Genomic DNA, 14,984 nt, shown 5'->3' with positions numbered 1-14,984 from the left:
CCACCCAACGTGCTCTAGAAGGTGTAAGTCAACTACCCTGGCCAGCAAGGTCTCCGGATCTGTCCCCCATTGAGCATGTTTGGGACTGGATGAAGCGTCGTCTCTCGCGGTCTGCACGTCCAGCACGAACGCTGGTCCAACTGAGGCGCCAGGTGGAAATGGCATGGCAAGCCGTTGCACAGCACTACATCCAGCATCTCTACGATCGTCTCCATGGGAGAATAGCAGCCTGCTTTGCTGCGAAAGGTGGATATACACTGTACTAGTGCCGACATTGTGCATGCTCTGTTGCCTGTGTCTATGTGCCTGTGGTTCTGTCAGTGTGATCATGTGATGTATCTGACCCCAGGAATGTGTCAATAAAGTTTCCCCTTCCTGGGACAATGAATTCACGGTGTTCTTATTTCAATTTCCAGGAGTGTATTTCTGCGATCATTAGATTAAAATTTAAAGGCGCCAAATGATACGTCACTTGTGTGGAAGCTGTTCTCTACCCGATCCTATTCTCTTGTACCACCAGGGTCTCTATTTATGAAAAACAGCACCTTAGCAAATGAGTATACATCATTCGGCCTAATCATGGGGATGGGGCCTTACCACTTAAGAGGAAGAAGACGAAAAACCTCTTTACTAGGCATATCATGACAAGCTGAATCGCACGGCTTATTTCGCGGAAAATGGAGGGCGTAAAACATTCCTTACGGGTATCTGGGCTCCCGTCGAAAGCAGTAAAGTAATATTGACTGGTAGAAGGGTAGCGCGAAAGCGGAAAATAATTTTATACGACTTAGGCGTGGAAAAGTGATACAGACCGGTAGCGGGCGGGCAGATTCGAAACCGGTTTTATAGGCTGGAACATTCGAGCGGTGCGTATCAATGGATTTACGGCGGCGCTCGGTCCAATAAAAGTTGAACGGCGCCATCGGGGAGGCGCTTAGCACGGCACATCTGCCCCGCCACTGCCGCCAACTGGCGCCGCTTTTACGAGACCAGCGCGGCGGACATATTCATGTCTCCGGCGCCTCGCGCCGCGCCGAAACCGGGCAATCAAACGTATGACGAGCGTGAACGAAATATAATCTAATGCCAGCACCGGCGGCGGCAGCGCTTCGCCGTTCGGTCTGATACACAGAGTGTACAAAAATGTGGACCCAAGCTCTTTACCACGCGATTCGGTAGTGAGTTTTAAAACGAAATCACTCCTGTACCAAAACTTCTGGAAGGAATGGCTGCATCTTAAAATCAGTGAGACGTAACCCATCTGTTGTTGAAATATTTGCGCTACAACGATCCGGCCTTTTGCTCGATAACTTACAGCACAAGATATTCGTTAGGAAATTTAAAGAATGCTCTTTGTATTTTAACGAAAAACGCCTGACCTTAATACACGTTTCTGTAAGTTGGTATCGAATGTAAATTGTAAACATACACTGCTGGCCATTAAAATTGCTACACCAAGAAGAAATGTAGATGATAAACGGGTATTCACTGGACAAATATATTATACTAGAACTGATATGCGATTACATTTTCACACAATTAGGGTGCAAAGATCCTGAAAAATAATTACCCAGAACAACCACCTCTGGCCGTAATAACGGCCTTGATACATCTGGGCATTGAGTCAAACAGAGCTTGGATGGCGTGTACAGGTACAGCTGCCCATGCAGCTTCAACACGATACCACAGTTCATCAAGAGTAGTTAAAATGGTTCAAATGGCTCTGAGCACTATGGGACTTAACTTCTGAAGTCATCAGTTCCCTAGAACTTAGAACTACTTAAACCTAACTAACCTAAGGACATCACACACACCCATGCCCAAGGCAGGATTCGAACCTGCGACCGAAGGCGCCTCTAGAGTAGTGACTGGCGTATTGTGACGAGCCACCATTGACCAGACGGTTTCAGTTGGTGAGAGATCTGGAGAATGTGCTGGCCAGGGCAGCAGCCGAACGTTTTCTGTATCCAGAAAGGCCCGTACAGAACCTGCAACATGCGGTCGTGCAATATCCTGATGAAATATAGGGTTTCGCAGGGATCGAATAAAGGGTAGTGCCACGGGTCGTAACACATCTGAAATGTAACGTCCACTGTTCAAAGTGGTATCAATGCGAACAAGAGGTGACCGAGACGTGTAATCAATGGCACGCTTCCAATGTGCGTTCACCGCGATGTCGCCAAACACGGATGTGACATCATGATGCTGTAAACAGAACCTGGATTCATCCGAAAAAATGACGTTCTGCCATTCGTGCACCCAGGTTCGTCGTTGAGTACACCACCGCAGGCGCTCCTGTCTGTGATGCAGTGTCAAGGGTAACCGCAGCCATGGTCTCCGAGCTGAAAATCCATGCTGCTGCAAACGTCGTCGAACTGTTCGTGCAGATGGTTGTTGTCTTGCAAACGTCCCCATCTATTGACTCAGGGATCGAGACGTGGCTGCACGATCCGTTACAACCATGGGGTTAAGATGCCTGTCATCTCGACTGCCAGTGATACGAGGCCGTTGGGATCCTGCGCGGTGTTCCGTATTACCCTTCTGAACCCAACCGATTCCTTACTATGCTAACAGTCATTGGATCTCAACCAACGCGAGCAGCAATGTCGCGATACGATGAACCGCAATCGCGATATGCTACAATACGACCTCCTTACACGGATCATCACAACAACGTTTCAGATGGCAACGCCGGTCAACTGTTGTTTGTGTATGAGAAATCGGTTGGAAACTTTCCTCATGTCAGCACTTTGTAAGGTATCGCCACCGGCGCCAACCTTGTGTGAATGCTCTGAAAAGCTAATCATTTAGATATCACAGCATCTTCTTCCTGTCGGTTAAATTACGCGTCTGTAGCACGTCATCTTCGTGGTGTAGCAATTTTAATGACCAGAAGTGTATTTTCTGTTCACTGATGTTCACGGCCCTGTATCGTTGCAGAAAGGACAACATTTTTCACCTGGATTTTTATTCTCTCCTTTCCAGCAGGCATCGGAAGGCCCTACTGTGCCGACATACAGCCGCGTCATCCTCAGATGATGTGCGTCACTGCATACGGATATGGAAGGTTATATCATCAGCACACAGTTCTCTCGGCCGTTGTCAGCTTTCGCGACAGAGGCCGCTACTTTTGAATCAAGTAGCTCGTTAATAGGCCTCACAGATCTGGATGCATCCCGCTTTCAAACAGGGCTCGGAAGACCCAAACGGTCACCTATCCATGTACTGACTCCATCGTATACCCAACAGCGCTTAACTTCGGTGATCTGATGGGAACCAGCGTTACACAGCGGTTAGGCCATTCGCTGGACTGTCATTAAACTGCACTTTCGCAGCACGATCGCGATTTCGGTGTATTATGCCATTATCAAGCTATAGCTCACTACGAAGTACGTCAGTGCATATCGTTTCTTTAAAGAGGAAACTGTCTTCGTGTCGACATATTACATGTGTATAATGACAGAGGAATCTTCGTCATTTTTGCAAAAGAGCGCAACACTTCATCTAACGATTACTGTCGAAGATATGTCATCTAAGCACGTAATTTCCACTATACATCAGCAGGTGGAAAATGTTGTCCTCCGCAGTACTTCATGTAATCTGAAACTTCATGGAAGATTAAAACTGTGTGCCGCACCGAGACTCGAACTTGGGACCATTGCCTTTCGCGGGCAAGTGCTCTACCACCTGAGATACCCAAGCACGACTCACGCCCTGTCCTCACAGTTTTACTTCTGCCAGTACCTCGACTCCTACCTTCCAAACTTTACAGAAGCTCTCCTGCGAACCTTGCAGAACTAGCACTCCTGAAAGAAAGGTAAAGGTCCCGAGTTCAAGTCTTGGTTCGGCACACAGTTTTAATGTGCCAGGAAGTTTCATATCAGCGCACACTCCAATGCAGAGTGAAAATCTCATTCATGTAATCTGTTTTACTAAAAGCCTAAAATTGTCACCCAGTCCTAGTTGCAGGTTGCCTATCTAACGGCTTCCAGCGGCAACAAAAATATTTTTTTTCAGTGTTTCATAATATTACTGGCCATATTAAAAAAATTAAAATCTTCTCATATTCTACACATTAAGAGGTGTTAAATATTTAAGACAATAAATCAACTTTTAAAGGTTAGAAACTGTGTGTACGTCTTGTGGTAGAGTAACTCACGGCGCAAAAAATTACCCAGACTATACAGTGTGTTCGGAAATTCCCGTTACAAACTCCTAGGACTTAGGGGAGAGAGTACACAATATTTTGAATCGGAACCCATGTCCGAAAATGTACCGTTTCCGTGCTACAGCCGTTTGAAAACATGTTTGCTAGGTGGTATGCAACAGGATAGTTATGGTGTTGGGTGGCTACGTCGGTTAGGCTGATGTCATTTGAGGTCTGTCCTACCCCTCTGACCTGGTTCGACCCTCATTCACGTCCCTGTTGGTGTTATAGCAACACGGTTGAGTACAAGTTTGCAGAATACATCGAATGATCCTTCTGAATGGCGAAGATCTCAGTAATGGAAGAGCTGCTGCTCGCCTTTATCAAGATGGTTCTCCACAACATCTGACTCCATCTTATACCCTTTTCGCCACGGCTTCGACAAAGGATACCTTCACCGTCAGCAGGCGTGACTGTGGTGCTCCAGGGAGACTCCGCACACCCTGACAGGAAGAGGCTGTGCTGTAAACAAAAGTGTTTATGAAAACTGGTTAAGTTTTGTTTTTGTTTCGTTGGTTATTAATAAGTGGAATTGTAGAAAATGTAACGCACTGGGTCACGCGTAATAAATTACTTGTAAAAGTGGTCGCATTACCAACATATTTTCAAATTTGTAGCACGGAAACGAACATGGGTTCTAGTTCAAAACATTATCTACTAACACCCCTCTACACGCCTTAGAAATTCTAACGGGAATTTCCGAACACCCTCTATTCATCCACTGTTTGAGAAGGAGATCATTTCGCAACTTACAACAGACTCAACTCATAATTTCAAACCTTTTCGAAACTTTTTCTTGCTGGAACCCTCCAAAAACAATGGAAGGAAATAAGTTTATCGCTTACTACGTTCCACTGTTCATGCTGCAAAAATTTAGCATCAAGCGTGACTTCTATTATTATTTTTTATTTCTATCTCTATTCCCTCTTTTGTACGTGGGATTTCGATTCTTTAAAGATTCTGTAGGTGGAGGCGGAAGGTAGGTTACTGCTGAATAACTAATTTAGATCTGTATTTAAAAATCTTCTAAATGGTCACCATGTAGCCTTATTTACATATGACTGTCTGTTATCAATGTAAAATTGTGTAGTATTTACTATCGAATCGATGTCATCTGTGCAAGTACCTTGCACTGTACGTCCACCGGGCGAAAAATGTTGTCATTTCTGAAGCAAAAATTAAAATTATGCTTGCTACTATCATAGGCTTACTGCGTCAGTACCAACAGATGAATTACAAGTTTTTCAGTGCCAATTTACTTCGCACGGTATTATACAGCAAGTAATTCTGGAGTTGATCTTTACCGTATGCCCATCACGCTTTATTTGTGACACGCAGTGGCGTACCCAAGATCTGATGTAGGCGGTTGGGCAAGAAGGAGGTGAGGAAGGAGGCAAGTCATGTTAATTTTGAAGTGTCGTTTTGAGATATAGTGATAAATACCTCTGCCGCTAGTAAATATCCTCCGCATGTTGCGTCTTTCTTCAAAGTCATACTGAATTGCCTTTGCGGTGGGGCATGACGTGAGCTCGGTTTTCTGGTGTGACTGGAGGGGGAGGAGGGGTGTAGTGAGGACAGGTACTTTGCTCTGCCTCTCGTTGTGTATGGAAAGATATGGTACGTTGCGAAAATCGACGCAGCTGCAATCACAACACTAAGCACAGCTCATTATATAAAAATTGCGGATTTTTGTAACTTAAATACAAAAGGTGTTCAGAACTGAAGACATAGAGTCGACAAGATTATACAACTGTACCGACAGACATTAAGCGTAGATGGCTCTGGTTAACCAGTGCTCTTAAGAAAAGATGTTGCGTATCAAATTACATATGCGGAAAACAATAACTCAAGTAAAAAGTAAAATTATTGACATTAAATTAGTGCATCTACAGTGATTAAATAAGTGCTAAGGGCGATTCAAAATTATATTTTCAGTCAAATCGTTGATGTGTTACTGGTCATAAAATGTGCATTTAAATGAAAGTTGCCATAATTTTTGATTTACGTAGTGGCCTCAACGGGTTCACCATCATGTATAACATAGAATCTTTGCTGTGCTAAAGTTGAAAATCGTACATGATTGCAACATCATTAATTGATACATATAAATCCAATCTGAGTGGTGACATAACTTTGAATCTCGTTATACAGTTTGTCATGGTCAATATTCAAGGATGTGAGAGGAAAGATCATACGATGCAAAGAAGTCTAGTAAAGGTGGACTCTTAATTGCATGCCTTAAAATATAAGTAAGAAGGAAAACAGATTGGGTTTAACGTCCCGTCGGCATCGAGATCATTAGAGATGGAGAACAAGCTCGGATTATGTTAAAGATGGGGAAGAAAACCAGCCGTGACCTTTCAAAGGAACCATTCTGGAAAGATTTAGGGAAATCAAGGGAAACCTAAACCTGGATTGCCGGACACGGGTTTGAACCGTCGTTCTTCAGAATGCGAGTCCAAAGTGCTAACCACTGGGCCACCTGCCAGAGATATGAGGAGTCTTCTATACTGTGAAACAAATCTCTTCCACCGCACGCTCTTTGCTCTCCATATTTTGGGAGGAGACAGTATGAGCCAAACCAAGGAAAATTATCTAGTGAACACAGCTTTAAAATGTATCTCCAAGAGCTCTGAGCACTTCTTCAATAGAAGAATGTATTTCATAGTAGCGAAAATGAACAAGTGCTCATAGCTCTTAAGGTATGCGCTTCGAAGGCCCATGTTACTTGACTTTTTTTCCTTTTTTTGGTCCATACTACCATCTCTGAAAATATGGAAAACAAAGAGCCTCTGAACGCTGGATCACACGTGTGCTAATATCTATTGCTGTCAACAGCAAACGTGGGAGTGTAAGTGTTACCAGTCGAAACATGGTACCTGCTAGGTTTCTGCCGTATCACAATAACTCCTGGTGGCCGTATAAAAATGACTTCTTGGGACTGAATACAGATCTCGCTAGCAGACGAAGCGAATCATCATGCTCCGTTTAGGTCCGAAGCATTTTTGAACATTGATATCTTACCTTAAAGACGAAGCTTACCGCTTTGCTTTTGGTTTTTCCGCAAAGTATGTACTCGCTACTGTAGCAGAGTGCGCAGGGGCATTTTAAGCATAGCCGGCCGCTGTGGCCGAGCGGTTCTAGGCGCTTCAGTCCGGAACCGCGCAGCTGCTACGGTCGCAGGTCCTGCCTTGGGCATGGATGTGTGTGATGTACTTACGTTAGTCAGGTTTAAGTAGTTCCAAGTCTAGGGGACTGATGACCTCAGATGTTAAGTCACATAGTGCTCAGAGCCATTTGAGCCATTTGAGTCTTCCCGCACAGCGTATGCTAATGGAACGGGAAGAAACACTAATACGTGGTAAATGGGAATTATCGTCTGTCGTGCATTTTGGGAGTCAACAGAAGAGGTACTGGCAGAAAAAGAATCGTGGGGTCCTCTATAGCTCAGTTGGTAGAGCAGCTGCCCGCGAAGAGTAAAGATTTCATGTTCGCTTTCCAGTCCAACACGCAGTTTTAATCTGCCAGGAAGTTTCACTTCCTAGTGGTTGGCAGAGTGTGCATGCAGATTACGACAAACCGACAAAAAAACTATTGTAGTGAGAGAGACAGAAAACCGAAGAAAAACAGTTCCATGTTTAAGAAATCGAAAGATCTGTATGTCAAAGGAGTCAGTAAGGAATTAAAAAAAGTCTGAAAAAAGTGCAGGGGGAATAAATGTTGATGCTAGCGTATGCTGACGACGTAGCTTTTCTCGTCGAAAGTAACGACGGTTCAAAAGAACAGCTGACTGAGATAAACAGATGGCTTTGTAGGAAGGCGGTCGGGGTGGAGGCTGGAAGATGGAAATATTCAAAGCTACACTGAAGGGATATAGCGAAGCAACAGTTACTAAGGATGAGAGTGGTGCTGTACTTGACAGTATTGCATTAGATTTTCTTGTCGAGCGGAAAGGAGAACACACAATACCAGGGGAATACGCTGTTTAAATGCACGCGGAACGGATGCGATACAGCAGCGATTTCGCCTGAAGGCCGTCCATAAATCTCTATGGATGAACAGCCGCGAACGGCGGCGCCTACAGCATTAAAAAATAAACGACGTCGTGGAAACTTTGTTTTATAAATCCCATCGCAAAGTTTGCTGCGGCAGAAGCGAAAAAAAAGAGAAATAAGGAAAGAGAAATGGGGAGAAGAAGTCGAAGCGACGTGTGCTGGAACCAGAAAAGGCTTTAAACAACACTGGAACACAAATACAATTTGCATAACCGGTGGCGCGACTAAGTTGCAGCGGAAAGTTTGGCTGAGGAGGTCGGTCCTCGGGGCAATTCCGTGAACTCTGCGAGGCGGGTGCGTCCCTTTTCGCGCTTAGATGCGGTGCTCCTTGTCTGTGGTCCGGGCGCGCATCTTCGTCAGCTATCACACGACTATTACGAGAATCAAGAGTCAATTACGAATGGAGCTACCGATTCGCGAAACAGTTTTCGGGTGTCATACGGAAAAAGAAGCTGGTCCACTACCCTCGATATACACTCCTGGAAATGGAAAAAAGAACACAATGACACCGGTGTGTCAGACCCACCATACTTGCTCCGGACACTGCGAGAGGGCTGTACAAGCAATGATCACACGCACGGCACAGCGGACACTCCAGGAACCACGGTGTTGGCCGTCGAATGGCGCTAGCTGCGCAGCATTTGTGCACCGCCGCCGTCAGTGTCAGCCAGTTTGCCGTGGCATACGGAGCTCCATCGCAGTCTTTAACACTGGTAGCATGCCGCGACAGCGTGGACGTGAACCGTATGTGCAGTTGACGGACTTTGAGCGAGGGCGTATAGTGGGCATGCGGGAGGCCGGGTGGACGTACCGCCGAATTGCTCAACACGTGGGGCGTGAGGTCTCCACAGTACATCGATGTTGTCGCCAGTGGTCGGCGGAAGGTGCACGTGCCCGTCGACCTGGGACCAGACCGCAGCGACGCACGGATGCACGCCAAGACCGTAGGATCCTACGCATTGCCGTAGGGGACCGCACCGCCACTTCCCAGCAAATTAGGGACACTTTTGCTCCTGGGGTATCGGCGAGGACCATTCGCAACCGTCTCCATGAAGCTGGGCTACGGTCCCGCACACCGTTAGGCCGTCTTCCGCTCACGCCCCAACATCGTGCAGCCCGCCTCCAGTGGTGTCGCGACAGGCGTGAATGGAGGGACGAATGGAGACGTGTCGTCTTCAGCGATGAGAGTCGCTTTTGCCTTGGTGCCAATGATGGTCGTATGCGTGTTTGGCGCCGTGCAGGTGAGCGCCACAATCAGGACTGCATACGACCTAGGCACACAGGGCCAACACCCGGCATCATGGTGTGGGGAGCGATCTCCTACGCTGGCCGTACACCTCTGGTGATGGTCGAGGGGACACTGAATAGTGCACGGTACATCCAAACCGTCATCGAACCCATCGTTTTACCATTCCTAGACCGGCAAGGGAACTTGCTGTTCCAACAGGACAATGCACGTCCGCATGTATCCCGTGCCACCCAACGTGCTCTAGAAGGTGTAAGTCAACTACCCTGGCCAGCAAGATCTCCGGATCTGGCCCCCATTGAGCATGTTTGGGACTGGATGAAGCGTCGTCTCACGCGGTTTGCACGTCCAGCACGAACGCTGGTCCAACTGAGGCGCCAGGTGGAAATGGCATGGCAAGCCGTTCCACAGGACTACATCCAGCATCTCTACGATCGTCTCCATGGGAGAATAGCAGCCTGCATTGCTGTGAAAGGTGGATATACACTGTACTAGTGCCGAAATTGTGCATGCTCTGTTGCCTGTGTCTATGTGCCTGTGGTTCTGTCAGTGTGATCATGTGATGTATCTGACCCCAGGAATGTGTCAATAAAGTTTCCCCTTCCTGGGACAATGAATTCACGGTGTTCTTATTTCAATTTCCAGGAGTGTATTTTCGAACGTAAACATTTTTTGTTACAGGCTGTACAATTTTCATATCTATCTGCTGTTGGCTAATTTCGACTTTTTAGTCATTATCAAGAAAAACTAAGATAACCTCTGTGTAAAACGTCGGAACAAATGTGGCATGCAAATCAGTCCACCAGTTCACTTATGGGATCCCTTATAAACACTACCATGAAGGGGTCACATCGAGGCAGAATGCTTACCCTGCATGTCCGAGAACTTTTTTTTTAAGTGTGAAATCTCATGGGACTTATCTGCTAAGGTCATCTGTCCCTAAGCTTACACACTACTTAACCTCAATTATCCTAAGGACAAACATACACCCATGCCCGAGGGAGGGTTCGAACCTCCGCCGGGACCGGCAGCACAGTCCATGACTGCAGCCCCTTAGACCGCTCGGCTAATACCACGTGGCGCATGTCCGAGAACCACGTACAATGTGTAGGGGGTGAATAAAAATATGGATACCTAAAAAAAATCCACATTGCCATCCCTAATACCGTGTAGGAAAGCCTATGGCATTCAAAGCAGCTTCCAGAAGTATCCAAATGGATAAATGCAGACCCTGTCTGGTTTTCAAGAGAATATTATACCATTCTTTCTGAACAATAGCAACAAGTGAACGTAACGATGTTGAAGCTGGATAGCAATCACTCAGTCTTCTCTCCAAAGCAGCCAAGGTCAATAACATTGATATCTGGTGATTGGTGCCGAGGGGAGATGCACAATTCATTCTTATGCTTGAAAAACGGATCGTCGACGATGTGAGCAATGTGAATAGAAGCTCGATCACCTTGGAAACATTCAGGAACGAACACTGAAGTATGGAATAGACCAGATCAGCCTTATGGCTGCAGAATCCTTGGTAGTAATGCAACCATGCACAGCACCCATTGGTCCAATAAAACACTACGATACAGCTGCCAAAATCAGCACTGAAGTCCAGCATGTTTTCAGAATGAGGTTTTCACTCTGCAGCGGAGTGTGCGCTGATATGAAACTTCCTGGCAGATTAAAACTGTGTGCCCGACCGAGACTCGAACTCGGGACCTTTGCCTTTCGCGGGCAAGTGCTCTACCATCTGAGCTACCGAAGCACGACTCACGGCCGGTACTCAGAGCTCTACTTCTGCCAGTACCTCGTCTCCTACCTTCCAAACTTTACAGAAGCTCTTCTGCGAACCTTGCAGAACTAGCACTCCTGAAAGAAAGGATATTGCGGAGACATGGCTTAGCCACAGCCTGGGGGATGTTTCCAGAATGAGATATTCACTCTGCATCGGAGTGTGCGCTGATATGAAACTTCCTGGTAGATTAAAACTGTGTGCCCGATCGAGACTCGAACTGGGGACCTTTGCACGACTCACGGCCGGTACTCACGGCTCTACTTCTGCCAGTACCTTGGAAGTTTGGAAGTTTGGTGACGAGGTCCTGGCAGAAGTAGAGCTGTGAGTACCGGCCGTGAGTCGTGCTTCGGTAGCTCAGATGGTAGAGCACTTGCCCGCGAAAGGCAAAGGTCCCGAGTTCGAGTCTCGGTCCGGCACCCAGCATGTGTTACTTTTGAGACGTAAACTCGGCCAGAAGTTAGAAAGAGTGGGAAACGAGACTGAACCGATCAATTTATTGACTTCTATTGCTTCACAGACCAGGTTTTATCGTTTCGACAAACCAAAGTCCCTAGTCTTACACACTACGTAAACTAACTTAAAGTAACTCATGCTAAGAACAACATACGCACCCATGCCCGGGGGAGGAATCGAACCTGGGGCGGGAGGGGCCGCGCATGGAACCATGATTGTGTAAAATAAATGAACAGTAATTTATAATTTAATGGTGGAAATTCCTTTCAAACGGTTGTGTATGTAGCGGGTATGCTGCGGCACCGCGGTTATACTTGCGAACTCGTGTACTCACTCTTCTTTCTGAGCGAGTCGAATCCACTTGCACTCGACAACAGACTAAGGTGGCGAGCGAGCTGCGGCGGAACCTCGCCAGTCGAGTCTATAGGCACACACGGAGATGGCGTGTTTGGAGATGATTTCACAGTACTCGCGGGCAAGTTTAAAGAGAGTATACGGAGCTCATTTCTGAACTCTACCGCTGATGACGATGATGAGAAGGAGGAGGTGGAGGTGTTGTTTTATGATGAGCTTAACGTCCCTGTCTGGCGGATGGACTCTTGCGTGCTCTCATTCATGAGACACTGCAGAGAGGCTTGGAATTTAATCCGGGACATTGGCGCAAATCTTGGTTCAAAAATGGTTCAAATGGCTCTGAGCACTATGGGACTCAATATCTTAGGTCATCAGTCCCCTAGAACTTAGAACTACTTAAACCTAACTAACCTAAGGACATCACACAACACCCAGCCATCACGAGGCAGAGAAAATCCCTGACCCCGCCGCGAATCGAATCCGGGAACCTGGGCGTGGGAAGCGAGAACGCTACCGCACGACTACGAGATGCGGGCAAATTTTGGTAATCGGAAAATTTACGCCGTCATTTCTATTTCCCTTGGCGGTCAAATACTGGCGGTAAAAATTTCTTACACTAGCAGGATTAAAACCTTGTATCTCCAGCGCGAGCGCTAACTTAGAGTCGTGGATTAGGGACTGCTACTTCGAAGGCGGGTTACAGATGGATTATTGCAAATAAGCGGAACCTGTAGCTAGAGTAGTTACACCATTTTGCAGCTCCTCCACTTATTATGATTTGTGAATAAAACTAAACAGCTGCTCTGTTCTTCTCGAAATCTATTTTATTTTAGTGCAAAGCGAGGAACAGCTCTTTTTCGCATCAGTGAACCATTACAGGCACAAAAGCTTGTGTCAGTACTGAATTACTCATTCCAGTTTATTTGAAAGCTCGGGTGACAATCTCGTTTACGCGTATTGTAGCTAATTTAGCCGAGCTCAAATTCCTCCTTTAGTATTTAGCCTGATGCAAGGTTCACCGGGTCATATCCTCTCCGGCCTAAAGCTCTAGAGTAGTGGCAGTTTCTCCAAAGGACTCAGAAGAGGAGAAAATTTGCCAGAATTTGATAGCAGTCGTCTGCAGTTCAAGCAGGGCGCGGGGTGGCTGGAGAGGCGTAATTACTATAAAATTATAATTCCAATTGTCGGAACCGGTGGTAGTAGAGCGGCATGTAAATGAGAAAGAGAGAGGGCGGTCTCGCCGAAACCGTGGAAGTATGCAAATTTTATAGTTGCCGTCTCTGAGTACGGGCTGTTTGTAAGATAATGCCGCGCGCGCCACTCACCCTCGGTCGGTGCCTGCGATGACGTCACGTCACGAGGTTCCTCGTCCTGCGCGGCCATCTTGGCGTCTTCGACGAGGATGCAGCCGCCTCCGTCGGGACCCGGCCGGAGGGAGCTCACGGCTGCAACACACAAGAAAGAGCAGGTCTAAGTCGACGAGCAGTGAGGGCGGCAGACAGCTAGGAGCACAAGTGCAGGACGGGCTCATGGCGCATTATACCAGTTGCAGGGTGCCTGTCTGACGACTTCCAGGAGCAACCAACATTTCATTTTCAATATTAAATTTAAGTTTTAAAATGCTGAACCAATGTGCGTATTAAGAGGTATAATCTTACGCTAAAGGTTTAACACAGTGAGACTGGTATCACACTTAGAAACTGTATGTGTATCGTCATGCAACGTAACTCATTGCGCACAAATACACAGACTATATTCATCCAGTATTTGAGAATGAGGCCACTGGTTAGTGACCTGCAACAAACTTTACACATATTTTAAAATCTTCACGAAACTTTTCTCACTGATACCTTTCAGAAAATGATGAAACAAACAAAAAAAACCTTACTACGTTCTTGCTGTTCACGCAGTGCAACGGCCGCATCAGACATGACGTTTTAATTTATTACTCGGATACTACTAACTATATTCGTAACACATTTTTTACACAGTATCCGCATGTGCCACTGAGTGTATCTGCAAAATTATATCATTGCACGAGACATAGTTCAGAATATGCGACGTCGTAAATATGAAATGTGTAGGAAACTAGCTCTTGTTTAAAATGGTGCGCAAATTATCCAGAATATACTCCTCCATTGTGTGGTAATGAGAGCACCTAATGACTTCCATCAAACTTTAAACATAATTTCAGACATTTTCTAAGCTATTCTCGCTATCATGCTCAACATCAAATATTTAGGACATTAAATCATTTGTAAAGTAATCAGACGTTTGAAGCTGCTTTGTACATGGGAGTTCGTACAGAATCGGTAGATTACTGGTTTAGTATACTACACAAGACGTCTTTGAAAGTTTCTAGATAAGTGGAAGCACTTTGTTTCGCTGGTGCCAGTCTTCAAAGGTTAGAGGGCTAACGCAGTCTGTTAGTAGTTAGTTGCGGTGTGTGTGTGTGTGTGTGTGTGTGTGTGTGTGTATGAGTGTGTGCAACTACACACACACACACACACACACACACACACACACACACACACACACACACACACAGGTTAGCGTCTTTTATAGCTACTTGAAGGTATATCTGAATGATTCAATCTATGTTGCTCTTTATCAGCTACGTTCTCATTCCATAGACTGCGTTCCCTAAAGGTTTAGAGCAGCAGGCGATCTTTACACAGTGAGTGTCCGTTATACAACAGGTGGTTTACACTAACACCAAGAACACCGATGTTTGTTGACAATGCGAAGCGCTCGACCGCTGTGACCACCTATAGTTATGTAATGTGATTACATGTCCCTTTGACTTCGGAGCACAAATTTACACCTCCACTTGGCATGTAACGAACTTCAACTTTATACGTGTATACGTTCCTGATA

The 14,984-nt window shown here is 46.1% G+C and overlaps 1 protein-coding gene across 3 annotated transcripts in view; it reads right to left on the bottom strand.

Moving 5' to 3' along the window:
- The window catches only part of LOC126356171 (teneurin-a), a 2,471,974-nt gene that overhangs the window by 211,042 nt on the left and 2,245,948 nt on the right, over nucleotides 1–14,984 (bottom strand). For all 3 annotated transcript variants that reach the window (XM_050006926.1, XM_050006927.1, XM_050006928.1), the window contains one exon: nucleotides 13,433–13,552. In XM_050006926.1, coding sequence (XP_049862883.1) covers nucleotides 13,433–13,552 — 120 coding nt within the window. The remainder of the gene's footprint in view (nucleotides 1–13,432; nucleotides 13,553–14,984) is intronic.

The sequence above is a fragment of the Schistocerca gregaria genome, chromosome 3, assembly GCF_023897955.1.
Source record: "Schistocerca gregaria isolate iqSchGreg1 chromosome 3, iqSchGreg1.2, whole genome shotgun sequence".
In the NCBI taxonomy this organism is placed as follows: Eukaryota; Metazoa; Arthropoda; class Insecta; order Orthoptera; family Acrididae; genus Schistocerca; species Schistocerca gregaria.
Note: the sequence above shows the minus strand (reverse complement) of the source record. Positions and strands in the feature narration are given on the sequence as shown.